The sequence below is a fragment of the Sceloporus occidentalis genome, unplaced genomic scaffold (genome assembly GCF_023333645.1).
Source record: "Sceloporus occidentalis isolate IW3139 unplaced genomic scaffold, rSceOcc1.0.p SCAF_5, whole genome shotgun sequence".
NCBI classification, from domain to species: domain Eukaryota; kingdom Metazoa; phylum Chordata; class Lepidosauria; order Squamata; family Phrynosomatidae; genus Sceloporus; species Sceloporus occidentalis.
Window position 1 is genome coordinate 152,389,714 of NW_028316985.1, and position 27,041 is coordinate 152,416,754.

The 27,041-nt window shown below is 40.3% G+C and overlaps 1 protein-coding gene across 5 annotated transcripts in view; it reads left to right on the forward strand.

Annotated features, from left to right (window-relative positions):
- The window catches only part of SCLT1 (sodium channel and clathrin linker 1), a 76,564-nt gene that overhangs the window by 18,388 nt on the left and 31,135 nt on the right, over positions 1 to 27,041 (forward strand). For 4 of the 5 annotated variants that reach the window (XM_089525805.1, XM_089525810.1, XM_089525808.1 and 1 more), the window contains 8 exons: positions 502 to 567; positions 2,128 to 2,198; positions 5,208 to 5,298; positions 6,007 to 6,098; positions 6,963 to 7,140; positions 9,723 to 9,821; positions 11,025 to 11,096; positions 25,230 to 25,304. In XM_089525805.1, the coding sequence (XP_089381931.1) occupies positions 502 to 567; positions 2,128 to 2,198; positions 5,208 to 5,298; positions 6,007 to 6,098; positions 6,963 to 7,140; positions 9,723 to 9,821; positions 11,025 to 11,096; positions 25,230 to 25,304 (744 nt within the window). The remainder of the gene's footprint in view (positions 1 to 501; positions 568 to 2,127; positions 2,199 to 5,207; positions 5,299 to 6,006; positions 6,099 to 6,962; positions 7,141 to 9,722; positions 9,822 to 11,024; positions 11,097 to 25,229; positions 25,305 to 27,041) is intronic. The other variant, XM_089525806.1, reaches the window with a different exon arrangement.

Sequence of the window (27,041 nt, forward strand, 5' to 3'; positions counted from 1 at the left end):
GTATGACAAAGTGCACATATTTATTGTGGCATTTAGAGTTCTATTCTTTTGAAGTCTTCTACATTTTGAATGTCTTCTACATCATGAAGAAATAAGTATCTGAATTTTCAGGGATTGATTGCAGAATGGCTTGCTATTGACTTACTGACTTCTTACAAATCGTTAAAAACAGACAGAACTGTTGGGTCTGGTTTATGTACCACACATCTGGTTGGGAAATGCTGTTTACTCCAAGTAGTATTATGCAGATGTCTTAATTATTCTAGGTCTCACACCCACACAGGCAAAACAGAAGCTAGAATATGCCATTGTTAATGTATGCTGTTTGTATATTTCTCTTGAAATATCTGGCTGGTTGTCAGAGAATTCTGGACAACAGCCAGTGGAAATGTGTATAGCATAATATTGCTTAAATGTTTAAAATATTAAGCTTGAACATTTATTTTTATGTTGATGATAAATCCTTGAGATTATAATTGTATGTTCTGCATCTTTTTTTAGGATCAGTTGACAAGCTTTCAGCAGCTAACAAAACAACTGCATTTAGCAAATGAAAAAACAGAGTCCGTAAGTGAAACAGTGAACATTATAACATTTTGAAACTGTTTTAGTCTATCTCATAAAAAGAAAAATAGCAAATGCAGACATTTCTGAAATGGACTCCAGACATTTTCTGTAGAAGTGTCAGTATTTATCTGCGAAGTTTTGCTTCTGCCCTACCCCCCCTCCGGTTGATGGCAAAAACTGCAGGACTTCAATGGCAGTGCTCAGGCGCGCAGCCACTCTCCTGGAATTGCATGCATGTGCAACCATTGAAGTAAATGAGGCTTGCTGCCCGCAGATGCTCAGATCTGCAGATGACAAGCCCACAGTTAGGGCAGGCATGCTGTATTGCACCATATTTATCAGTTGCTATTCATAATGTTCTACTTTATAGTTATTTCATTTTAATTTCAGTGTTGATTAGAGAACACAACTTGTTCTTGCTCTTTAAACTAAGCTCAGGATTCATATGTGTTCTACATCATGAAGAAAATAGCCTCTCCTTGTGAAACTACACTTGTTTATTTATTGTTATGGCCTAGTTTTCCTTTGGGAGCCAGCATGATTTAGGGTGAATTGGGGCCTCCCTGGAGCCGCTTGCCCCAGCACTGCGGCAACCACATGCCGCGGCCTCAATCCACCCTGACGCCAGCCCACATAGGAGCAAAAATATTTTCTCCTATTTGGGTCGATCGAGGGTCACCTTAGGCTCCAAGTTGTTCCAGGGGCATGTGACTTAAAACAGCCCCGTCTGGGAGGCTTACGGGCATCTTGGGGGCATGTAGCATCAAAACGCCACAACCCCAAGCTGCCTGGAATCCAGATTTTCCAGGCCGTCTGTTTGCCCCCTTAGTGTTTTGAGTGTTGGATTAGGATACTGGGAGACCAGGGTTTAAATCCCCACTCTGCCTTGGAAACCCATTGGTGACCTTGGGAAAATCGCACAGCCTCTGAGGAAGGCAAGGGCAAGCCCCCTTTAAACAAATTCTGTGGACTTTTTTAAAATGTAAAATTCATGTTGCTTAAAAATAGATATGCATGAGCATAACTTGAAAAGGTGATATATGAAATACCATATATACTCGTCTGTAAGTCAAAATATGTATGCCAAAATATTGACCCCAAAATCCTGGGCTGACATATATGAGTCAATATAGTAATCCTGCTCAGAAAGTTCCTAAAAAAAGTGCTGCCCACCACCCCATTCTCCTTACTTTGGCAGCGTTGCCTAGGCAAGAAGACAAACTATATGTGTTTTTATATTGCTGGTTTGCTAGGGAGATTTCAAGAGTCACACCGCATTTGCAAGGAGAGAGAACCTGTGTGGTGACTGGTGCTTTGCTGATGCCTTTGTTTTGTCCTTTACATCCTTTGTTACATGCCCCTAAATTGTACTATCAACTTATCCGTAGGTCATATCAAAATCCATAATTTGGGCCCCCAAACCTGACCTCAATTTACATTATGCCGACTTATACACAAGTATATGCGGTATATCTTTGATAACAAAGAGTATTCTTCTTGAAAGACATATTAAATTTTTCCATATAATATAAAATGCAATTTAACAATTTCTCCATCTAGATTAATCAGGTATTTCTGAAGACTGTAATGGAACAGAATGTAGAGCTGGAACAGTTGCGCAAGCAACAGAGGTATAAACGAATCTTCTAACTTACCTGTACCTTGTGAGCTCTAATGATTTTATGTTTTGTTCAATAAACTATATCGCAGTAATAATAAAAACTGGTATTCTACCCTATTTATCCCTCCTACTGCATCCAGTACTATAACACGGGGTCCCCAAGTCATTTTAGAAGCTGAAGTAAGTATGAGGTTGGTGTCATGTTTGATTTGCCACTTACTTTGTGTATATGCAGATGGTGAGCCCATGCAGAAACTGTTTGCTTCTTAGTTCTTATTGCATTCCCAGGGAAAGAAGCAATAAGAATCAGCCACTCCATGCATGGGGAGGAATAGAATCATAAAGTTGGAAGAGACCATCCAGTCCAACCCCCTGCTAAGCAGGAAATCACAATCAAAGCATCCCCGACAGATGACCATCCAGCCTCTGCTTAAAGACCTCCAAGGAAGGAGACTGTTTGCACAGAAGTGCCCTTGGATACAAGCTAATAGTTGTTTGGAGATTTTGTAATAATTATTTTGAGTTCACTTCCATTATGATTGAAATGTGATGGTTGTGCATATTTTCAATTTTAAAGCAAGATTGAAATGGATCTAAATTATCCAATCCAACCCCCTGCCATTCAGAAACACAGAATTAGAGCATCCAGACTGTTTAAAAAACTCCAAAGGAGGAGACTCCACCACATTCCGAGGGAATGTTTTTCACTGTTGAGCCTCTGGCAGGGCTCGTCTCAAGTCACCATTTCTTCTTCCCTCACCTATCCCATCACTGTCCCAGTTCCCAAAACAAAACACTGTGATAGCCTCAAACAGCACTTGTGCTCAGTCCAGTGCATCCTAAGTACACAGTGGCTAAAGGAGAGGCAGCATTGCTATGCCCTCTGATGGCGGTGGAGGCTAGTGCACCTGGCACTGGGTGGCTGTCTCAGAGGCAGAGGAGGAGCATTTTCTGTGGCTCTGCTTCTGAACGAACAACATGTTGGACTGATTGGCCAAAGTGGGGCAAGTGCACTAGTTCATGCAAGCCACCGGAGCATAGTGTTGCTGCTCTACACCACCACCTTCATCATCTGGGCTGTCTGGCCAACCGGGGATGCCCACTTGCAGGCGGTCAAGCTGGTCCAGTTGGATGGCCAAGGCAGGAGATGGATGGGGCTCAGGTAGAGGAATAACAGATAAAGAGAACTTTGGGCAGCTACTGGAGGCGGCAGGGTATCGGAAAATTTAGGAGCCCAGCAGAACCAGCTTTCAAGAGGCTCCATTTCTCTGCCCACCCAGGCATTCCCACATGTATACTTGTTTTTTCTCACATTCAGTCATACTGTTCCTCTTGCTTTTTTTCTTTCTCACACTCTCTGGTCTGTTCAGACTAATTCTCTGACCTGCTGACCCATTTCTCTGAGAGGAATTGCTTTCAGTCTTACTGAAAGGTTCTCCACAAGGTTCCTTTTAGTCTTTGTTTTTGACACACACACAAACCTCTTGCTCACATGCACACACATGTTCAACTGCATATTTTTCTTGCTTGCTTTCTCCCTCAAACCTTCTTAGCCATTTAATTCCTGCAAACACTCTCAAATCATGGTCTCCCTGCTTTCCTCACAGACACTGATTCACACATTCTCAAACTCTCACATACTAATTTTCTGTCATACATGTACACTGACATTATTTTGCTGTCACTGTCATATAGCATTCTTTCTCACATCCATGGTACGTCCCTCAGTGTGTGAGATCTCTCAGACACTAAATTTTCTCTCACAGTCAGTAATGCTCTTTTTCTTATTCTCTCTCCCTCAGATACATTCATTCACACATAAGTCTTTCACACAAATTCTCTCTCCCAAACCCAGTCACACTCTTCATCTTTTTTTACATGCAGAGGCACGTATGTATACTTGTATATACATAAGAGAATGAATGTTTCTGTGTGATTGTATAAGAATATATGTTTGAAACAAAATGAAATAACATGACTGAGTGTGAACATTGGTGCATGTGAGTGTGGCTGTGTATGTGTAAACATAGTTCAATATTGAATAAAATAAAACTGTTCTGATTTGATCACTGTTATTTCCTTATCAAATGTTAAAATATGAGTATGCATGAATGCAAATGAAAATATGCACATTAAACAAACAAAATATTTTTATTCACATACTACGTTGGGTGGCAAAAAAGATTTCAGGACCACTGATTTATGTGGTTTCAAGGAAAGTAGTAAAATAATTCAGATCATCCTTGAAAGAAAGGTTTTCATCACCTTTATATTATGGTTGATTTAGGTATGTTCTTAAATTGCCTTAGAAGTAAAAATGCAATTGTATTCTATATCACTCAGTAGTAGACAAAACTTGCATAAATAATTGATTGCTAAAGCCTTAAGGGCTTATTTTTGCATATGTAACAGTAATGAGAGTAAATAAATATTTCACTGTAATTCTGTCTGCAGCAGAACTAAACACATCAACATAGTGGCTTATTCTATATCAGTGGTTCCCAACCTGTGGATCGGGACCCCTTTCATGGGGGTCGCCTAAGGCCATTGGAAAACACCTATTTAATTACAGTTATGAAGTACCAATGAAAATGATTTCATGGGTTTGGGTCACCACAACATGAGGAACTGTATTAAAGGGTTGCGGCATTAGGAAGGTTGGGAACCACTGTTCTATATTGTCCACTGAATGTTTTCAGCTATATGGCAAGGTGTAAGTCTGTTAGCAACTTTTCAGCTCTGTTCAGACTTTTGTAGATATAAAGAAAATATTCCTACAGCAGCAGTAAATATTTGCTGTTGCTATAACATGAGGTGTCAATGTAATAGAAAGTCATACGTACACTACATGAGGGGCGCTGTCCAGTTGTAGAGGACTCTCTGTAAGGTGAACTGGTTATAGACATTGTAGTACCGATTGAAGGTTTGCTATATAAAAGTGGCTTCAGTAGCACACTTGGAAGTTATTAATATAGCAAGTGGGCCAGTGAGATACAAAACAATATCTTTTTCCATGCAGACAATCCAAATTGGACTTGAGAACAGCTGCAGCAAAGGTTGATGAAATGATCAGACTCACTGAGGAACTCCGTGCCCAGCTGGCCAGAAAGGTACAGTGTAATATCTAGTTTAAAACTTAAACCATATTTTATTTTATTGGACCCAATGGTGAAGGTGGTTGTTGTTATTGCTGTTACTATTATTGGTGGTGGTAACACTATTATTATTTAGTTCACCTTTCACCATTATTTAATACCACCTTTCGCACAGTAATGAGACTCAAGACATATAGCATTTTTAAAAATAGATTAAAAACTCTTTAAAATTTAATAAAAGTATAAATATACAAATTATTTTAAAACAAACAATTTTTAGATAAAAACTTTAAAATTAAAATACTATATACAAGCCATAAAAATATCACAGCATTAAAAGCCCATTGCAGTTAGTTTCTCCAGCTTGATAGCACAAAAATGTCAGAAGGAAAGCAAGAATGTAGCCCTCTTGACCTCCCTATGAAAGGAGCCTGAGTGGAGTCATCGAGAAGGATCTCTCTCTCATTCCCACCAAACGAGCCTGAGAAGGTGGTGGGAAGAGAACTGAGTTTGTACAAAACATTTTAGAGCTGTAATGGACACATGGAGGGCAATATTGTCCTTCAAATAGCTTGGACCTAAAGTTTTATAGGTCATCATCACCAGCAGTTTGAAGTGTGCCTGGAAACAGACTGGTAGCTAGTGGCGCTGTTGCAAAAAGAAGATGTGTGGGTTTTGATGTTCTTATGATAAAACTGTTTCAATGATTTCTGTGCTTTCTAGGAAGAAGAAGTGTTAGCTGCTCAGGAAAGAGAGGGTGCATCTGATAAGCGTTTGCAGCAGTTGCAGTCTAGCATAAAACAGCTGGAGACAAGGTAGAACATTAAACAATTTTAATTTATTTATGAATTTTATTTATATCCCACCTTTCTCTCAATATGTGACCCAATAAAACAATACAGTTAAGATTATTAAAAACGGACAAGACAGGGTAGCCAATGGGAGGCGGCTGAAATGCTAAGGCCTGTCAGAAGAGATCCATTTTGACATGAACAAACCAATGTGGTCATCCTTGATGGTTTCACATTAAATGGACAACCATTGTCCTTAACTTTTGCTGTCAGTTCACTGCTTCAAGTGAGATGACAAATTGATTTGTACATTTCACTATGACAAAAAGTTTTCTATGCTTGGGAGTTGCTGTTAAGAATAACAAAAATAGCTTTAAGCAAAAGTCTTTTCTGCCTGGTGCAATCTTGGATCCTCACCAGTGGGGATAATTGAGCATTAAGTATGAAATACCTCCAATTAGATCCATGTAGTTTATGCTGCATCATTCATCATTATTATGGTGAGTCAAACATGGTTAATTCTCTGTCAGGCCTCTTCAATAAATTCTCTTACAGAAGACGCTTTGCACCTAGGAAACATAATTATGATTTATTATTGGGCTGGGCTCAGACCATGCACTTTTATTTGGGAGAATTTGTTTTCAAATTAATTTTGTGCTGAGGCTTGAGGGAAGCATTCCTGGGCACCTGGAATCTAGGCTTTATGACACAGAGGAAGACTGAGAATTATCTTTAGATAGTAATCCTATATGACCCAGCGAGGTTGATCCATGCCAGACATAGGAAGTCATTGTGTCCTCTCGGTTACAAGATCTGACAGTGATTGTGGCTTCAACCTGGGTAAGACTTAGGTCTTTTCTGTTAAATAGTCATGGTTTCAATATGCAGACTTTGTGTCACTGCCAAAGATTCTGAAGTTCTACGGACCGAAAGATCAACCTTAGAAAAACAAATCCAGGAGCTACAAAAAAAGTGTGTGGAGATAGAAGGGGAGAAATATGTTGCTGTGGAAAAGGTCCGTGATAGCTTGCAACTGTTAGAAGAAGCTAATCTACAAAAGAGTCAGGTGAGAAAAGCTCTAAGGTGCCAGTTTTGCATATCTGAATATTCTGTAACTGGATTAAGTCCATTGGGTTTTCCATCCTCTTCGTTCCCACTATGGTCTGAATTCTCATGAAAATCCAAGGATTAGAAAATGGTCCAAAGCAGCAAAGAAACATGGCTCAGACCAATGGGTTTAAACAAATCTCAAGGAAGAAACTTTATAGCTGTAATTGAGAAATGAAATTTTATTGCTGCTTTTTATAACCTTTGGCCCTGTGTCTCAACTTCTTAGCTTTTTGCCTGTATAAAAATAATCTAGCTCAATTATTCCTAAAGTGGGCAATACACCCCCCTGAGGATGATGGAAAGCGGGGGGGGGGGTGGAGAAGCAAGGGGGCAGGAGGAGGACATTCAGTCGAACTGTTGGCACACAAAAAAGACAAGGGGAACTAGAGGCCTTTAGGACCATGGTGAGGATTAGGGTTAATTTAAATTTCCCTAAAACCATTGTGCAGCCAATGCTGATTGCTTTTTGTGGTGGTGTCTCCAACTCTTCATCTGCCTGCACAAGCTCACTCCCTCATCTGCATTTTTGCCAATAGTGGCAGCTGGGAAACTAATGAGGCTTGGGTGCAGGGTATTATTTCTATGGCTCAGAGTAGCATTGTTTTGGAACAGAGTGACTGACTGGAGTGAGGGGTTAGAGCACTTGGTAGCAGGAGAGAAACAGCAGCAAAAGGGGGCTTTCAAATTTGGGACCCTGTTTAAGCTTTGTTGGACTTGGCTGGCAGGTTGGAGCTATGCTTTACTCCTGCTTTCTCTTACAGGACAGAATGAGAGGTAACAGGAGAAGCAATGTTTGGGGGGGGGGGACGACTTGAAGCTGTGTGGGGAAGGCACATCTCTAGGGAGGAAGGGAGAAGAATATCCAGGGGCCCTTTTCACCCTGGCAAAGGAAGACTGAGAGTCCTTCCTCGCCAGGGAGAAAAGGGGGAAACCAACTCTGCCCTTCCCCATCCCTGCAAAGAAGGATTGAGTGTCATTCCTCACCAGGGAGAAGCTTATTCTCCCTCTGCACCTAATCATCTGGGGAGCAACAACCAAGCAGCTTGCTTAGCAGTGACCAAGAGGCTGCTCACCTATGCCAGCCTTGCAGCACAGGGCCAGCACAAGCAAGAGGCTTCTTGATTGCTGCTCCTTTTGCATCTGGTCACCCTGGGAACAGCAACCAAGTTGGCCAGCTCACATTCCTTTTGCTTTAGGGCCAGCATAGATGAGAGGAAAGAGTAGGCCTGGGCCACTGCCATATTCATACATGAGAATTTGAGGCAGAAGAGGAGGCAGTAGCTACCTGAGCATGGCTGAGGTAGATGCCACTGACTGGATTACTGCTGCACAAAGTGAGGGTGGCGGCAGCAACAGAAAGAAGGGGGCAGTCCCCTTGTCTTCCTAATCCTAGGATAGGCATTGGGAGGCGCAGGGTTGTTACCCAAAAGGAAAGGGCATAAAGTAACATATTTTCTGGTGTATAAGACAATCCCCAACTCGCATGCAGGCAGCGCCCTGGCCTACTATAGGCCGAATTAAGAGGGTCTGGTGCCCACATACACCAGCTTGAGGAGGCCTGTGTGGAGGCCTGGAAGGCAGGTGTCGGAAGTGGCAGTAGGGCGTCCTGCAGTCCGGCCCAAAAGGGCATTCGACACTGCGGAAGAAGCCACTGGAGTGGAGTATTCTGGGTGGCAGCAGCAGCGAGGCATAAGGGGCCGGCTCTTGCCCTCAGCCCGGCCATCCCTCTCCCGCCGGACTGGCTCTGGAGCCGCTTCTCCGCCACCTTTTCCGGCTTCCAGTCCCTGAAACTAGCAATGGCGGCGAGAAAGAGAGAGCCTGGCCATGGTGCCTGCTGGGATAGGAACCCGCAAGGACTCCCCTGGAAACAGAGAGGTGGCTACGCCATTTGCCTGTCTCTGTGGAGGCCGCCGAACACTTAACCCGTCGTATAAGACGGGGCTAAAAAGTCGTCTTAAACACCGGAAAATACGGTATAAAGGAAGAGCAGCACTTCAGGTTTGAAACTCATGGCTGTCACATGGGTAGAAGTAATCTCTGCAATTCTAAAACAATATGTCTCTTACAAAATAGTAATCTCAGAAAAAGTACAACAGTGGCATAAGTAGTTATTACAAAATTGCCATATAGGTTCCTTATCAAAAGAGATAGTGATCTTCTGAGAAGTTAAATTATATCTTTGGTTTAGAATAGAAGAGAAAAGTATTACCAAGCACTTTTAAACAAAATTTAATCATAGCATACAGTCAAGAGTATTCAAAGTACTTTTTGTATTTACACTATGGGAATAACAAAAGTTAAAATATATAAAGCAACAGCATACATTTAACTTGAGTTAGAATGATCCTAAGTAAGAAATACAAACAATTCCAAAGCTCAAGGAACACTTTTATTGAAGATGGAGTGTTTTGGTTCAGTTAAGAAAGCATTGTAATTTCTATTTCACAAAAAAAAATTGCCTAAGTTTGTATCAACATATTATTCATGATAATCATCTGATTTGTATTTAATTGATTTTTTAAAATTCCACTGCCATAGGCAATGATAGCTGAAAAACAAAAGGAAGAGGAAATAAAAAATATGAAGGAAGCAGTTTCTCAGCTGCTTCAAGATGCTGCTTCAAGAACTAGAAAAGAAGTGAGTTATGATACTTAAAAATTTCTTTCTTTTTCTTGTAAACAAAATTAGTAGGACTACAACTCTAAACATGGAAGCCATAGATTCATGTTCTATGGCTACATTAAGATATCCAACATATTCCTGTACTTCAGTGAACTCAGTAATGGCTTTGTAGCAACAGGTCCATTACTCTGTGGTTTTCATTTTGGGAAGCAGTTTGAAATAAGAGAATTGTAGATAAGTTTGAATATCTAAGAATGAACAGAACTGTAATTTTGCAGCAATCGTCTTACAGTCCTAAAAGCCTTTGTTGTTGCTACTCTTCTTTTTTGTCATCCAGTTGATGTTGTCTTAATGGCAACCCTATGAATGAGAGCCCACCAAGATCCCAAGTCAACAGCCCTGCTCAGGTCTTGCAAACTCGGGGCTGTGGCTACTCTGACTGAATCACTCCACCTGCAATCTTTTCCTATTGCCTTCCACTTATTGAGCATTGTCTTCTTTCCTGAAAGTCTACTGTGACAGAAATAATTATGATCAGTCTTCTTATTTTGTCATTGGAGTTATTTTTGAACCCTTGTAGAGCCTGAAACAAGCCAGCATGGTGTAGCTGTTTGAGTGCTGGACTACTGCTTTGGGGACCAGAGTTCAAATCCCCATTCAGCCATCAAAACCCAGTGGGAGACCTTGGGTAAACCATGCGCTTGTACCCTCAGAGGAAGGCAAAGACAACCCCCAAGAAAATAGCTTGCCAAGAAAACCCCATGATAGAGTTGCCTTAGGGCTGGCATTAGTTGAAAAGGACTTGAAGGCACACAGCAACAACATTGAGTTACCTACTGTATGTCCTTAAAGATCAGAATGAGGAATCATCTCCAGATGTTTTGGACTTCATCTCCCAGAATCCCTCACCATCACCATTCTGGATAGTTTTTCTTGGAATTGAAGTCCAAAGCAGCTACAGGGCTACAGACTCAGAACCACTGTGTCTCTAGGAACGCTTAATTTAGGACACAGTATAGTATTTAGGATATATTACTTGGCATTGGAATGCATAGATTAGAACTACAATTTTTCTGTTAATTTTACCCTTCTATATGTGTCACTCTTAATCCAATTGTAAGTGGTTTTTTTAAAATCTAGTAATGTACTGTATAATTGGAAGCAAATAACCATTGCACATGAAATAATGTTTATTCTATTTTTAAAAAAAAAAACTAGGTAGAAAATGAAAGAAAAAGATATAATATACAGATTTCCCAGTTAACAGAAGAACTTACAGCACTTCAAATGGTATGTTGTAGATTTTTTAAAAAATATACTGGTATAATTTTCAGGGGTGGGAAACAAGTTGTCTCATGAATTGAATCTCTTCTGCTCGGTTCACTCCTGCATTGGTAATAAAGTAATAAAGGACAGTGATGTGTGGTGGTACAATTTTGGTGGTTTATCTTGTGGACAAATTTTCAATTTCTAAAATTTCATTGTTATGCCAGTATACTATTAGGTTACTTTGGCAGTTTCTAAGTTGTAATTAATATTTTTCAGAAGGTTGAAGGTTATCGAAGATGTGTGTGGAAGAGTACATGTCGGTTCATTTCACCATTCAACATATAATTAATTAGGGTGGCCAAGGCCAGTTCAGTCGTATAGGCAAGCCAGAACCCAGACTGGATTGGGTCTGCATAATTAGTATCAGAACTTTTCTTGCCACAACCCTCTGAGTTTTTTACTGCAACTCCTGGAATATTCACAACAAGCTCATAGTTGTGAAGCACTATAGAGTGTATAATGTACACCCCCAACTTGGAGCAACTACACTACTGCACCCTAAAAGCAGCAGGCAGCATTTTCTTTTATTAAGGGGCATTGACCATTCTCTCTGCCCACGCAGTCAATCTCAAAGCCCTACTTCACCCTTGCTAGTTCTTATTAGATCTTATTATCTTACTTGGAGTACCTGTTAAACGATTCTAAGAAAAGCAAAACAGAAGTAGTGGCAAAGTTCCTTTTCTCTGCTGTTAAAACACGTAAGATTATGACCCAAACTAAATGAACAGCCTTATCTTTTATATTTCGAATACCCAAACAAATATCCATTTTGGCCTTGTGTTTTACGGCTTGGTATTATCTAATGCATCTGTGAGTGCTTCTGTATATATACAAATGTACATATTACAAGTACGTCATGAATATCTGTTTTATAGCCCCATTTTAATAAGCTTTATATGTTTTATGCATTTTATACACACTTTGTTATCTAATGGCCTGTTGGCTGAAATAAAGATTATATATATATATATATATATATATATATATATATATATATATATATTAGCCAAAAGAAAAAAAAGACAAGGATCAAGAGGGCCCTAGTGGTCTCTTCCAACTCTACGATTCTAAGAGGGCACATATGCCATCATTTGTATATATCACAAGGCTGCAAAAACTGAAATTAAACTGAAATCATTATTTGCTAAAGGGTCTAGAAGTCAAGTCCTTTTAGGAAGTTCAGTATGTTTATTGTGGAGGACAGATGATTGAGAAATGATAATTGGGGGCTGTACAGACAGCCTATTTAAGCCCACTTGGGGACATGGCATTTAGACACACCATGCTCCCAAGCGGGATCAAAATCAGACTGGTGAGTACACACCAGCCGGCTTCTGTCCCACTTGGGGGTGTAGGATATAGACACCACTTTCCCCAGAGCCAGGTTTTTCAAAGGGAAAAGCTGGCTCTGTGGGGGAAGGGATGGCTTTTTTTCAGCCCCAAAAAGGAGTGGATCTTATTCACTCTTTTGGGGAGTGGATTCTGGCTGGATTGGGGCCAGGCATCTGTTTGCCCTGACCCCAATCCAGCCTAAAAGGGGTGGCTTTAAGCCGTCCCTTTTGGGCTGTCTGTATCGCCTCCACAGTCATCTTTATATCTCAAAAGTTGTGACATGGAAAATGGATCAAGCTTGTTTTCTGCTGATCCAAGCAGTAGAACCTGAATGACTGGATTTAGATTACAAGAAACAAGATTCTTTGGATGTTGCACATGAGCAATCCACAATAACATGGGGTTGTATCCCTTATCCCAGTTTGAAAGTCAGAAACCCAAAGTTTTGTTACCTTGTAACCACTGAGCCCTCTTTCTCCCTCCTCAGTTTTTTCTTTCAACCCTTGCCAGTTGAAGAGCTTTCAAGTCTGACACTTTTTATAGCCACTTATTCTAAGTTGTGAAAAACTTTTCTGTTGTTTCTTCTTTATCTTGACTGAAATTTATCATTTAATTCCAATAGAAGCAGTAGAGAAAGTTCCACATTGCCAGCATTATTTAAAGTATACACAATATTCCAGTGATGGTGAACCTTTTAGAGGCCGAGTGCCCAAACTGTAACCCAAACCCCACTTATTAATTGAAAAGTGCCATGTCCCTCTGGCTTTCTAGTAACAAACTCTGTGCTGGGGAGATGACACATGTGCCCACAGAGAGGGCTCTGAGTGCCACCTCTGGCACGTGTGCCATAGGTTCGCCATCACTGCAATATTCTTTATAGTACCAAAAGCAAATGGAACTTACCATTCCATTTTGAATCTGAAATATTTCAATGAATTTGTGTGTTATTGCAGATTCAAAATGGAGACACTACAAACAATAAAAGGACAGCCTAGAACTAGAGGACTAGATGTCTGCAATAGACCTGAAGGAGGCATATCTTCATGTGCCCATGGCAACATCAAACAAAAATTATCTAAGGGTCCAGGACAACGAGAAACATTATCATTCTCAGGACAGCAGGAGGATCAATCCACTCTCCTTGGGTTTATCCCCATGCACCATCCATGAGGCAGGAATCAGAATTCTAAACAGTTAAATTTGTTTCATTAAGACTTCTAATGCCCTTCTCCCTCGGTTTTTATTTACCTGCCGTACCATCGAGATGGAGGCAACCCTTCCCCTTATAAAATAAGAAGTTGAATCTAGAGAGTCAGTGAATTGGGAAATAGGAATGGAGGATCTAAGAAAGATATTTGAGTCAAGTGACAGTGCAGTGGAGGAAAGGGTGATTAAGAGAAAGAAGGTTATGCCTGAAGGGCTGCAATGTAAACAGAAGCAAAAAAAATTATGACAAAGAAAATGAGAGAGTCTGGACAGTCGATGGGATCTCAATCTGGGATGACTGAATTGAACAAAATTAAAGCAACAAGGGGCAAAAAAACCTGGCAGTTGCCTAGGTTTCACCCCATTATTGTAGACTCGAATGATGTACAAGATAGCAGGGGTAAAGAAACCAGGCAGTTGCCTGAATCTCACCCCAATTTTGAAGACTCCAATAACAATAAAATAGAAAAAGGGGACAAAGACACCGGGCAGATGGCAGATGATCGTCCCAGTCTACAGATCAAACAATTTAAAATTACCAAAAAAGGGGAGGAAGTGACCAGACAGTAGCCTGGATCCTCCTCTGAGGAGATAAAAATATCTTAAAAGGAATTGAAACAGGGGAATGAGTCCAGGCAGATGCAGAGCTCACACCTTGAGGGGGAAAATATTAAACATGTTAAAAAAGGAAAATTAGCTGAGAAAATAGTGGTAGTTCAAAAAGATTCACAAAATATGTCAAGGGCCATCATGTCCAGTTTTGGACAGAAAATATCACTGTCAGGGCATATATCATGAAACAATTGACTATATTCAATGCTACTAGTGGAGGAATCAAACAAACAGTTAACTTGGGCAAAAAGAAACTTACAATCACTGACAGTGAAAGGAACACACAACATCATGGCAGATTATTTGAACCACAACAAACTCCAACCAGGAGAATCAGAACTAATTAAAACAACATTCACAAATCTACAAAAGGATCGGGGCCCATTTACACTAGACCTATATTTGCCATAGTAAGAAATTCAAAATTACCATATATACTCATCTACAAGTCAAAAAATTTAAGTCCAAAAATGGGCTCCAAAATCCTAGATAGATGTATATATGGGTCAGTACGGTAATACTTCTCCGTGAGCCTTGGGAAAGCTGTGGAGAAGGGAGAGAGGAGAGAAATCTTAGCTCTGTATCTCCATCAGCCTTGGGGAAGGTTATGGGGAAGGGAGGGAAAGTGAAGGCTTGTGTCCACATTTTGCATGCCCAGTCTGTGACCCTTGGGAGAGGTCCAGAGAGGGAGAAGGAAAGAGCAAAGTGGTGTTTCCCCCCTCCATTTAGATGCTTTGTTACATGCCCTTCCATGCAATCCACCCCGCACACCGGTCCTCTGGGAAGAATCTGCTGCAACCTAAGAAGACCAGATTTTCAGCGGTGACCCAGAGGACCTTCTCATCAGCCGCTCCCAGGCTCTGGAACGACCTGCCGGACAAGATCCACCATATTACCACCTTTGAAGTCATTAAAAAGACTATTAAGATGGATCTCTTCCAGCAGGCCTTTCCAGACTAGGTTAGATCCATTAGACTTGTCTCCCCCCTCTAATGATACCTCTATTGTTCCGATATCAAAATTGATTGATACCACCACCCCCCTCATTTCCTGCACTAATTTACCCAAAATTTTAGTGTATTCCTATTTGACAGTTTTAAATTTGGATGTTTAATCTCTTTTTATGGGTTGATCACTGTTTTTATGATTGGGGGGAGGGTTGGGATTTGGGGGTTTTTTTAATTATAATTTTTAATTGTTTGATGTTTTAATTATACTGTTGGAATCCGCTTTGATTCCTTTGTGAAAATGTGGAATATAAATAAATATTATTATTAAATATTATTATGCCCTTGAGTTTGACCCTCTACTTATCCACGGGTCATATCAAAATCCATGATTTTGCCCCCAAAACCTGCCCTCGAGTATATATCATGAAAAGATTTTATTCGATAGATGAAAACAGGAGAGCAGAGACACAAGATGCTTTATCCACACGATGGTCATGCATTTCCCCCAATTCAAATATTGCAAAATTCATTGGGAAAATATAACAGGAGAAGACACAAGTGGTACTGGTAATGCCTGCTGGCCATGCGGTCCATGGCTCCCCCTGTTAGTAAAGATGTTGGTGACACGATCCTAAAGGTGACCAATCATACCAGAAATATTGACACAAGGCCCAATTTAACATAACAATCCACAATGATGGAATGACTTGGAAATTGAGTGGAAAAATTACTAAGAAAAGAATATTTGCAAGAAGTAATAGAAACAATGATGTCATCCTGAAAAGATTCCACAAAATCCATTTATACAATGACATGAAGGTTTTGGAAACTGGTACAATAAAAAAGAATTACAAAGGGCAATATAACAATTAAACAGGTACTATAGTTTCTGCAGGATGGCCTAGACAAAGGATTGAGGCCAAACACATTAAAGTGGCAGGTAGTTGCACTTTCAATAGCCCTAGAATCTGATGGTACAGCATTATCACATCATCTGCACTTAAAGAAATTCCTAAAGGAACCAACATTACAATCTTTCCCAACTCAATATATATTCCCAATCTGGGATTTGAATTTAGTGCTAAACTAATCAAATCTCCATTCGAACCATTTTCAGAAGCAACACTGTGTATATTCACTTACAAGGTTATATTTCTGGTGGTGATTACATCAGCAAGGCAAGTATCAGAGTTGTCAGCTTTATCAGTGTATCCAAACTTATGCAAAATAGAACAAGACAAAATTGGTGTTGACAGTGGTTCCATCTTTTATGTCTAAATGTCCAAGAGCAGCTACATCACAGACTGTGCCTTACCTACCAACTTTTTGTCCAAATCCGAGCCATACGGAAGAAAAAAGATGGCACACATTAGATGTTAAGAGAGCAGTAATTTGTTACTTGAAAAGGACAAAACATTTTCAAAAGAATCATTGTTTATCTCATACAATCCAAGAACAATTAGACATAAGGCTTTGAAAACAATAATAGGTAGATGGATAAAAATATGCATTTACCTGTGTTATGACCTGGAGAAATTATCAAGGCCACATCCGGTGTGGCCACATTCTACAAGAGCAATGGCAACCACCATGGCCTATTCAGTTTCCAGTTTGTTACAATAATAATAATAATAATAATAATAATATTTATTTGTATACCGCCCTCTGGCAAACCAATCCGGGCGGTTAACAACAGTAAAATATAAAATATGACAATTAAAAACACTTTATCCCTCCCCCCTTAAGATAGTATTAAACAGTATAACATATTAAAACACAATATCAATGCATAAAAACAACAATTAAAAACTAAAAACCCTGATATCCCTCTGTTGATCCTCAACCATCACTAAGATGGGGCCACGGGAGGAATGAGGGAATCAGGGAACCTGGGCCGGGATGGTTAATCTGGAAAGGCCTGTCGGAAGAGATCTGTCTTGACTGCTTTTTTAAAGCTGTCTAATGATGTTATCTGACGGATCTCATCCGGCAGGTCGTTCCAGAGTTTGGGGGCGACAGCAGAGAACGCCCTCTGGGAGGTCGCCGCAAGCCTAGATTTTAAAGGCTGTAGTAAGTTCTTCCCAGAGGACCGGAGAGCGCGGGGAGGATTGTACGGGAGGAGGCGGTCCCTGAGATAGCTTGGACCCAAGCCATTTAGGGCTTTAAAGGTGATAACCAACACCTTGTACTGGGCCCGGAAGCTGATAGGCAGCCAGTGGAGGGACCTCAAAACCGGAGTAATGTGGTCCCTCCTAGATGTTCCTGAGACAAGCCTGGCTGCCATATTTTGAACCAGCTGTAATTTCCGAGTCAAGCACAGGGGTAGCCCCATGTAGAGTGCATTACAGAAGTCAAGGCGTGAGGTTACCAGCGCGTGCACAACCGTCTCGAGATCCCTTACTTCCAGAAAAGGGCGCAGCTGGCGTATCAGCCGAAGCTGATAACAGGCACTCCTGACCGTCGCATTTACCTGATTTATCATCAGGAGCGACGAGTCAAGGAGCACCCCCAGACTGCGAACACAGTCACTGGAGGAGAGTGTGACCCCATCCAGGACTGGAGGTTGCAACCCAATTCTTGGTTTCGGGGCCGCTACCATGAGCACCTCCGGCTTGTCTGGATTCAGTTTCAATCTGTTTTTCCTCATCCAGCCCATTACCGCCTGAAGACATTCATTGAGAGAAGAGATGCCATCGGAATTCGAGGCCGACGAACGAGATACAGAGAAATAGATTTGGGTGTCATCAGCGTACTGATAACACCCAGCACCATGACTCCGTATTATCTCACCCAGCGGCTTCATATAGATGTTAAATAACATCGGGGACAAAATAGCCCGATGGAGCTACAGTCCCCGAGTAGCACCCTCTGAGACCTGCCCGAGAGGAAGGACCGGAACCACTGCAAAGCAGTGCCCCCGATACCTAACCCCCTCAGGCGGTCCAAGAGGATGCCGTGATCTATAGTATCAAAAGCTGCTGAGAGGTCTAAGAGCACCAACAGGGTCACACTCCCCCTGTCAATGCTCAGACGCAGATCGTCGGTCAAGGTAACCATGGCAGTCTCAACCCCAAAGCCTGTCCTAACGCCAGTTTGAAATGGGTCTAGATAATCAGTTTCATCCAAGACAGCTTGGAGCTGAAGGGCAACCGCCCTCTCGATCACCTTGCTCAAAAATGGCAGCAATGACACCGGCCTATAATTCCTCATATCCAGGGGGTCTAGGGAAGGTTTTTTCAGGAGTGGCCTAACCGCCGCTTCCTTTAAACAAGATGGAACATGTCCTTCCCTGAAGGATGCACCGATGATATCCGTAAGGAATCTCATCAATGCATCCCCCCCCGGACGGCCAGCCATGATGGGCAAGGGTCGAGAGGGCAAGTTGTCTTCCTCACCTTACAAGACACATGTGAAGCTGCAGGATGGAAGGAACCATCAACATTTATTAGACATTATAAAATAGACAAATACCATTCTGCAAAGGCTCCATTTGGCAGAACAGTATTGCACTCAGTTGTACCTAGCCAAGAAGCCCACCCTAAGTAAATCCTATCAGTCACGGATTGATCCTTCATGCCATCCCATGAAGGATCAATCCAGACCCACCCAAGAAAATTGGTTACTGTATATACGCATGTATAAGTCTAGAAATTTAGGTTAAAAAAAATAACCCAAAAAACCTGAGTCAACTTATCCGTGGGCCAATGTAAGTACTGTATCTTAACTCTTATTTAAAAAGAGAAATCATCCCCTGGTGAAGGGCAAGAGTATAATCTGTCCTGGAAGCACCAACCCTCTCTATTCTCTTATCCATCCAGCAATAAGTGCGAGCACAAACTTTGTGGCTGGAATTTTGTAGGTTCTTTGACATTATTTTGGTTTGCTTCATCCTTATGATCCTTTGCTATATGCCCCTAAGTTTTACAATTGACTTATCCACGGGTCACATCAAAATCCATAATTTTTGCCCCCAAACCTGCCCTTGACCTATACACAAGGTTGACTTATAGTCGAGTATATACGGTAAGTGAAATAGATGAATAATTGCAGATGTAGCTTGATAATCAAACTGTCTGGGAAGGGCAGGAGTTCAATGGACATAACTGACAAAAAAAGAAGAAAAAGGAATGTTGACTCCTGCAGACGGTTGGTACGTAGGAAGAACCCATCAGTCATGGATTGATCCTTCTTGCCATCCTTGAATGGACCTTCACGGTAAGTACAATCTCTCATTTAAGGCAGTCATTACAGGAGTGACTGTTTTTACAGGCTCTTGATTTGTAAAGAAACATTGGGGCTCAGAATGTTCTACTGTTAAGCATAAGTCTTTCAGGCCCATTCTGCAGTCTGTGTTTAGCTTGGCCCAGCAATAATGTCAACTTACAGAATTCCAGCAGACATACCATAACTCTTTGTGCTTATTCTTAAGGCTGGATGGATAAGAGAGTAGAGAGGGTCAGTGCTTCCAGGACAGTTTATACTGTTGCTTTTCACCAGGGATGGTTCCTTCTTTTAAATAAGAGTTAAGATACAGTACTTACATTGACCCATGGATAAGTCCACTTACGTTTTTTGGGTCAATTTTTAACCCAAATTTCTAGACTTATACATAAGTATATACAGTAGATCTCTCAGTAGCTGCCAATATCAGTTGTAGGACTAGTGGAATGTTCAGTGGCAATGACAGAAATATAATGAGACTTATGATTAATGGGGAGATTGATTCTCAGTTAGTCTTTGCAACCAGTGTTTCATTCTACTGTATATAATTTATCAAATAGCCAGCACTTAAAAATTTCAATGAATTTATATTGCAATACTAAACTTTGAGCCTCATAGTCATTTTCTGTACTTGATAAAATGAATTTTAATAATTATTCATTGCTGATTTAATGAATTTGATTCATAAACCAGATATGAATTGTTGCAATGTGATTAATTTAAAAGTAATTATCAACAGGTTCTGCAGATTTCAATACATATATGCACAACAAGCAGGGTAGAAAGTACAAGATGAACTCTAAGCAATTCAGTATGAGTGAGGAGCCTGTTTCCAAATGGTTCCACCACAAGGTAGGTGTAATCAGATGCCGTTCTAGAAAGAAAATTATATTTGATAGATTTATCTGATGATTCAGACACTGCACAAGATGGGAGTAACATAAGTTAGTTGGTCCTGCTGGACAATAATGATGACAGTTTGGCTCTGATTCAAAGGCCCTGAGTGAGATGATTCCTTTCAGGCTATTTAGTAATGACTGTATTCCTATCCTTTATAAATTATAGATGCTTTGGGCCTTAGATGTGTGAAGTATGTAAACAGATCAAGATGATACAAAAATGGGATCAGATAGCAGTTTCTTTTCTGAGGATTTAGAATTCTGTTATCAGACATGTTGGATGACATTCCTCCACTGAAGTGCAGACAAAGCACTTACTAAATCTGTATCAATGACTAGTATTTCAGCAGGCAGGCAGTAGAGCAATTAGCAGTTTCAGTGGCTTTGAGGAACACAGTATTAGAAGATGGTGAAGGAATGAATGGCAAAAAGGTTTGAAGGAGGAAACCTGAGGCTTCAGCTTAAATTGTTTCAGTGGTCAGTTCAGTGTTTTCTAGGGCAGCTGTTCGTTGAGTAGAGAACGTTTTCACTGACACAGATGCTAAGCCTGTGCAGTGTTATGACCACATGGTTCTTAACTCCATTTTATAGTTGATACCATTCTCGGTTTGGCATCCTTTGTGGCTAGATAAGTTGCACAAGCAGCTGTTGTCAGTCATGCACTCCTTGGTAAGGTAAAAATGTTTGCATGAACAGTCAGTGCATCCTCTGATTAATTAAACCTGGAGTGAAGATGCATAGGATTTCCAGTTCCTTACTTTTGATTCTGAAAAAAAAGAAAGGGAATGTTCTAACTAAGGGGAATAGTGGATTAGCCTCCTGCAGACTTTCAATATTGATATTTCTTTTCCTTTCTAAAATTATTACAGTTGTAACTCAGCAACAAAAGAGATGCGTTTTTCCACAGGTCTTTCACAGGGATTCCCCCCCCCAATAGAATGAGGTTCTGTTGCATGACAAAAAATAATCAAATTATATACACACCATATAATATGGGTCAGAAAGATGTGAGGGGCTAATGGCGCCTATGGTGGATGCTCCTACTGTCAGAGATTAAGCAGAAAAGAGGGCAGAGGCAGCAATAAAAAAAATACAAGACTTCTGCTTTAACACTTAGGGCTAAGGCATCTAATTCTGTTTCCACAGCATCCTTGTGTTGATTAGATAACAAAGATCTGGATTTTAATTCTTTTCATGGAGAACTTTATTTAATATGTACAGAGTGTTGTAGTTTATAGTTGATGCTATTGTAGATTACATTGTATTTTCAGTTCAGCTATAACAATGGCAGGACTTTATGGCTGAAGAGACAGGACATCGTTCCTAAGTCACAGACAAATATAGCTTTTTTTCAAAAAGAGGTCTTTGGTTGAAAGAAAACATTTTAATAATTGTTGGTGATGATTTTAGATTTTTAGAAAGACAATGCTGGTATCTGCTTTTAAAAACAAACTTAAGACTGTTTCTTCCATTGGCTCTTAAAGAGTTTTTTTAAAGAAATGTGAAGCCCTCTACCACATGTTTATAGAATATTTTCTTTTAAACAGTTGGATAAGTTGAGGACAGGGTGTTTATATACTGTATTTTCTGGCGTATAAGACTACTTTTTAACCCAGGAAAATCCTCTCAAAAGTTGGGGGTCGTCTTATACGCCGGGTGTCATCTTATAGGACAGGTGCTGAAACTTCCGAGCCAGACTGGAGAATTTGTGGTTGTCGCATATTGTGGGGGGAGCTCAAAAACGGCCGCAGACGCATCCCCGCCATATGTGGCGATTGTATGAAAGCAGCTACCGCTCTGATAGTCTTGGAGACAGGGAGGGCTGGGCAGGTAGGGAGAGCTGACCAGTCCAAGCAGGTTTTGTATACAACAAGGTTTCCTGCTAAGTACCTGTATGTCATAAACATTTAAATTAAAATTACCATATTGACATCAAATCTGATGTTTTTTAATTTTTATTTGGTGTGCATTGGAGGAGGGGTAGTCTTATACGGCAAGTATATCCCAAACTCTATATTTTAACTGGAAAAGTTGGGGGTCATCTTATACGCCCAGTCGTCTTATAGGCCGGAAAATACGGTATGTATTTCCTCCTGTGCACATTATTTCTAAAAACTTAATAGCAGGTTACATTAAAGTCAAAATAGTAGTCCATATACCTGTGCTATGTGCAAGCAATTGGCTGCCAGTTGGTTGCAGGATTTCAAGAAAGAAAAGTAGTTTCAGCCAGTGGGCACAAATAAGCCATTTCTCCCTTACATATTAGGGGGGAAAGCTGCCCCCCCCCCCCATCAGCTTTAAAAGCACTGACATATGGTATCTTTGTAATTCTTGTTCTTGAATTCTTTTTCTCTGTTCTTTTTATTAGTGCTGTATGTGTCCTTGTCACTATGGAGTACTGGAAAAGACAAAATGATTTTCTTAATTTTACTAACAGTGATGAGTTCTTCTGTTCTCCCTCCACCTTTTTCTTGCTTGATTCATATGAATTGGTAAACCTAAGCCAGTTCCTTTCTGTTTAGATGCTCCTTAGATTTGTAGAACCATTTGCAATTTAAATTAAATTTTCCTTGACTTCCAGCACTTCTGGATTTGTTTTGCTCTTTCTAAAATATGTTTGAAAGGCTGTAGCTGACATGAGCAATCCATTTTTTCAAACAAATATTCTGTGCAAATGAATTTTCAATGTCAAGCCTCCAGACAATAGTAAAGTTCATGGCAGCCACACCTCCCTGTCAGCAAAGGGCTTAGTTAATTCCCATGTGATTTTGGATTGCTCCTGTACAACATCCAGAGAATGAATGTGAATAGTCATTCCTAGATATGTAAGGTAATACAATAGGATAAGTGGTTGACCATTTTATCATTCATTTAATTGGTGAGATGTGGCTTCATGCTTTCATTTCTAGTTTCTCATTCTACTTTCTATACTACATGTCATGTTTTACTGGGCAAGGCTGTATAATAAAAACTGATATAAGTATGAGAGGGATCAATGGTTACAACTGAAAGAGAACTTGAGACTCCTGTCTCTTGATCAGCTGTGGGAGAAGAAAACCTGTGCATTTGTGGATTGCTCCTCAGCACATTCAAGAATGACTTCACAGTGAGATACCCCAATCTCATTCTGAATAAACATTAAAAACAGTAAAATAGTAACAGTTTTTCAAAAGTAGAAGGGTTACCTTGGAAGATGTTTGACTTTTCTTTAATACAGTCTTTTCAGCAAAAGTTAGATCACCATGTGTCAAAGATACTTTAATTCTATGAAATAAATCAGATACCCAAATGGATCTGGCTTAAAAACATTGATAAGTTCACAGTGAAGAGAAATTGTTTTTTCAGTAAAGTATCACAGCATGTGCTCAAAAGATCTAGAGAGAGTGTTAACAGCCCTGAAAAATAAGATGTCTGAAGTCAATTAAGGCAGCTACTTGGAGACACAGTGGAAGCAAGAATATAAGCCTACAGTGGTACCTCGGGATACGAAATACCCAGGTTACGAAATTTTCAGGATACGAAAAAAACCCATAGGAAATTATTGTTCCGGGTTAAGAAAGTTTTTTCGGGTTACGAAAAAACTTTTGGTGCTTTTCTGCGCGATTTCACACGGAATCGCGGCTTTTCCCCATTAGCGCCTATGGGAATTCGGCTTACGAAAGCCTTTCGGGTTACGAAATTGACAGCGGAACGAATTAATTTCGTAACCCGAGGCACCACTGTATTTGTTGCCTGCACTGCCATGCAATAAGCAGAATTACATGCTGTAATATGTATTTGTTAATTTTATTTCAAGTCATATGACATTTCCTCTGTAGCTATTGTCCAGTTTCTTTCATCATTTTAAGCTGCCTCAGTATACCAGAAAGGGTTCAATCGTGCTAAAGAAGTTGCTTAAGAGAGAGCAGGTTGCTGGCCAGCCAGTCACATCTCACAGCAAGACTATGGCCTCCGTTGAATGAGCAGTCTCTCCTGTGGAAAACCCAGAAGAGAATTGCCATAATCAGACTGGACATTGGAACAGAATTTTTGAATGGATTCCCTACTCATGCAGACTCTCTTTCCTGGAGAGAGTCTGGCCTTGACAGTAGAGATACTTGAATCCCCCTGTTTTCAGACCAGTCACCATGCAGCAAGGACCAAATCCTTGCTCCATGTCATGTGGCTAATGACAAAGTAACACATTCACATGGTTGTCATGAAGGCCATAAACTTCAGAAGTAACCTTAGAATGGATATTGAAATTTCCCAGAACTGCTGATTTAGATTCTTCCAAGTTCATACTTAAAATGATGTTGGTCAGAGAAGCTGCTCAGTAGTTTTATAGATTGTGCACCAGCAGTGTCCCCAGTCTGTCTCTTAGGCCAACAATCAAATGCAGGTCCTCAATTGCAAGGTGAGAAAAACTGAAACCACAGCAGTTTTTCTACACTTAAATCTCCAGTCTATGTTGGTGTTTGTATCATATATTCAATTGGAAAAAACCAGAAGCAATCTGTTCCACCTAGGTCTTGGTAGTATGCACCAAACTGGCCCTCTAGTTGTTAAATCAGTGTGAATAATCTGGTTACATTCAACAGATAAAAACATCAATTCCTTTTGATATGGTTTGACAGCACATGTTTATATGGAAGAGAAGAAGATGGGCATTTTAAAATCTCTTTTGAGTAATAGTCCATGAAGTTTTTTTCATTCAATTTACAGAAAGTACTAAAACCCTGTTGACCATTATTTCTGAAAGCATTTTTACATTTGATACTGTTTTCTGCAAAGAGTTTTGTGTATCTTAATGGGTTATTGAGTCCAGATATAGTTATGTATGATGTACTGGGTTTTTTAAAAGAATGTTTATTTACCATTTGATTACTTGGTAGGAATGTGGGGAGAAGCAGAGCCAAATTGAGCGAGCTATTAGAGAAAGACGAGCAGTAGAAGAAGAACTAGCAAAGGTGAAACTTCTTTTCTGTTGTGTTGTTTTTATGCATTTATTATATTAAAGTTTATATATCTAGAAATGTCATAACTTATTTTTATTAGGTTGCATGCCTTAAAAAAATCTTGTCTTTCCCACAATGTGTAGAATGGGCATTGACAAAGCATTTGAGAAATATTAAGATTATTCCAAGGTAGATACAAAGTTCCTGTTCTGGTAGGAATGTTTGTCTATTTATGCCTTTTCACCTGTCAGTGAAAACTAGCCAATTAACCTATTAGTGAACACTTACAGAAATACTTTGCATGACTCCTATGCTCAGGTTTGTTTGTTTTTTAATTCCACATGAGAAACATGCTACTCTGGCATTGCCATTTTGTCCCCTCCTAGTGGCAACCCCATGTTGTGTGTGTATAAAGAAAAGATGTGAATGGGAAACTTGCTGAATGAATGTAATCTTTCTCCTTAAGATATAATTGTAGGAATTAACTGAAAAGCAATGAAGATTATGCAGGAAGTTATTGTCAGTACCAATGTACTATATATTGTCAGCTACTTAATTTCTGTTTGGGATGTGGCTGGTGGAGCTACTGGGGAACATTTTCAGAACTGACTTAGCAGTGAATTTAAGGGGCGAAACAGACAGCACCTTTGTGGCAGCTTCCCGGCGGCTTGGAGGCATGGCATTTAGACAACGCATGCCCCCAAGCCAGCAAGAAACCGCAGTGAAGCCACCTGCTCAATCACATGGGAGGCAGCTTTGTGGTTCTCCGGCGGCACAGTGTTTAGATGCCACACGTTGCAGGAGCACGGAAAAGCCGGCACAGTGGCAGAAAAGCTGGCATTTTGCCGGCTCAAAAAGGAGTGGGTTGCTGCTGCTGCTGCTGCTGCTACTACTACTGCTGCTGCTTTTTGCACCAGTAAACAGTTGGGCTGGGAGCATGGCATGTAGTTACATCAAGCTGCCCCTTTAGGGCCGTCTGTTTCGGCCCTAAGTCTGTCAGAAAATGTGGTCATTATAAGTGAAACTGAAGTCCGCCCACGGACTTTAGCTCAGGTGGATGGCAAGCCCAGGGGACAAAATGGCATGTGTGGTATGCATGGGAGTGCACTGCCATTACAATCAATGAGACTTGAGGTACCACATTTTTTCACAAATGCGGGGTCAGACAGATCCCCTATGTATACAAAAGGATCACTGTATAATGCAACTCATGCATTCCCATACACAGACATGCAAGCCTTATGTTCAGATTTAATTGTGTGAAATAATACCTCTGTGTGTAGAACAAAATCCTTGAATGCAGTACTCTAGATACTTGCGATGAAGTGAAATTATGCTATGCATAAAGCTGTTTTCTGTCAAAGAACTTGATTCTGTCATTCATTCTTTAATAAGTTTTGACTTAAAATATAAAAAGAGTGGGGGGATTGAGCTTAAAGTTATTAACTTCTATCCATGGAAGGCTTCTTTGCCAGCAGAATAGGAAAGGTGCAATCCTCTGTAGTTCTGGTTTTCCCTTTCTGTCCCACATGCGTTCCCCCAAAAAATTATGTTCCAGAAGGTTGGGATGCATTCTGACATAGTGTATGAGGTGTTTGTGAGAGCTGTAGGAGAGGAACTGACCAAAACCATGTCTTTAAATCTTTAAAAATATATAAATTCCAAAAAGCAAATCTTGATTTTACTATTTTATATAATGGACAGTTTTTACTATGCCATTGTTTTTAATGGGACTTGAGCATCCATGGA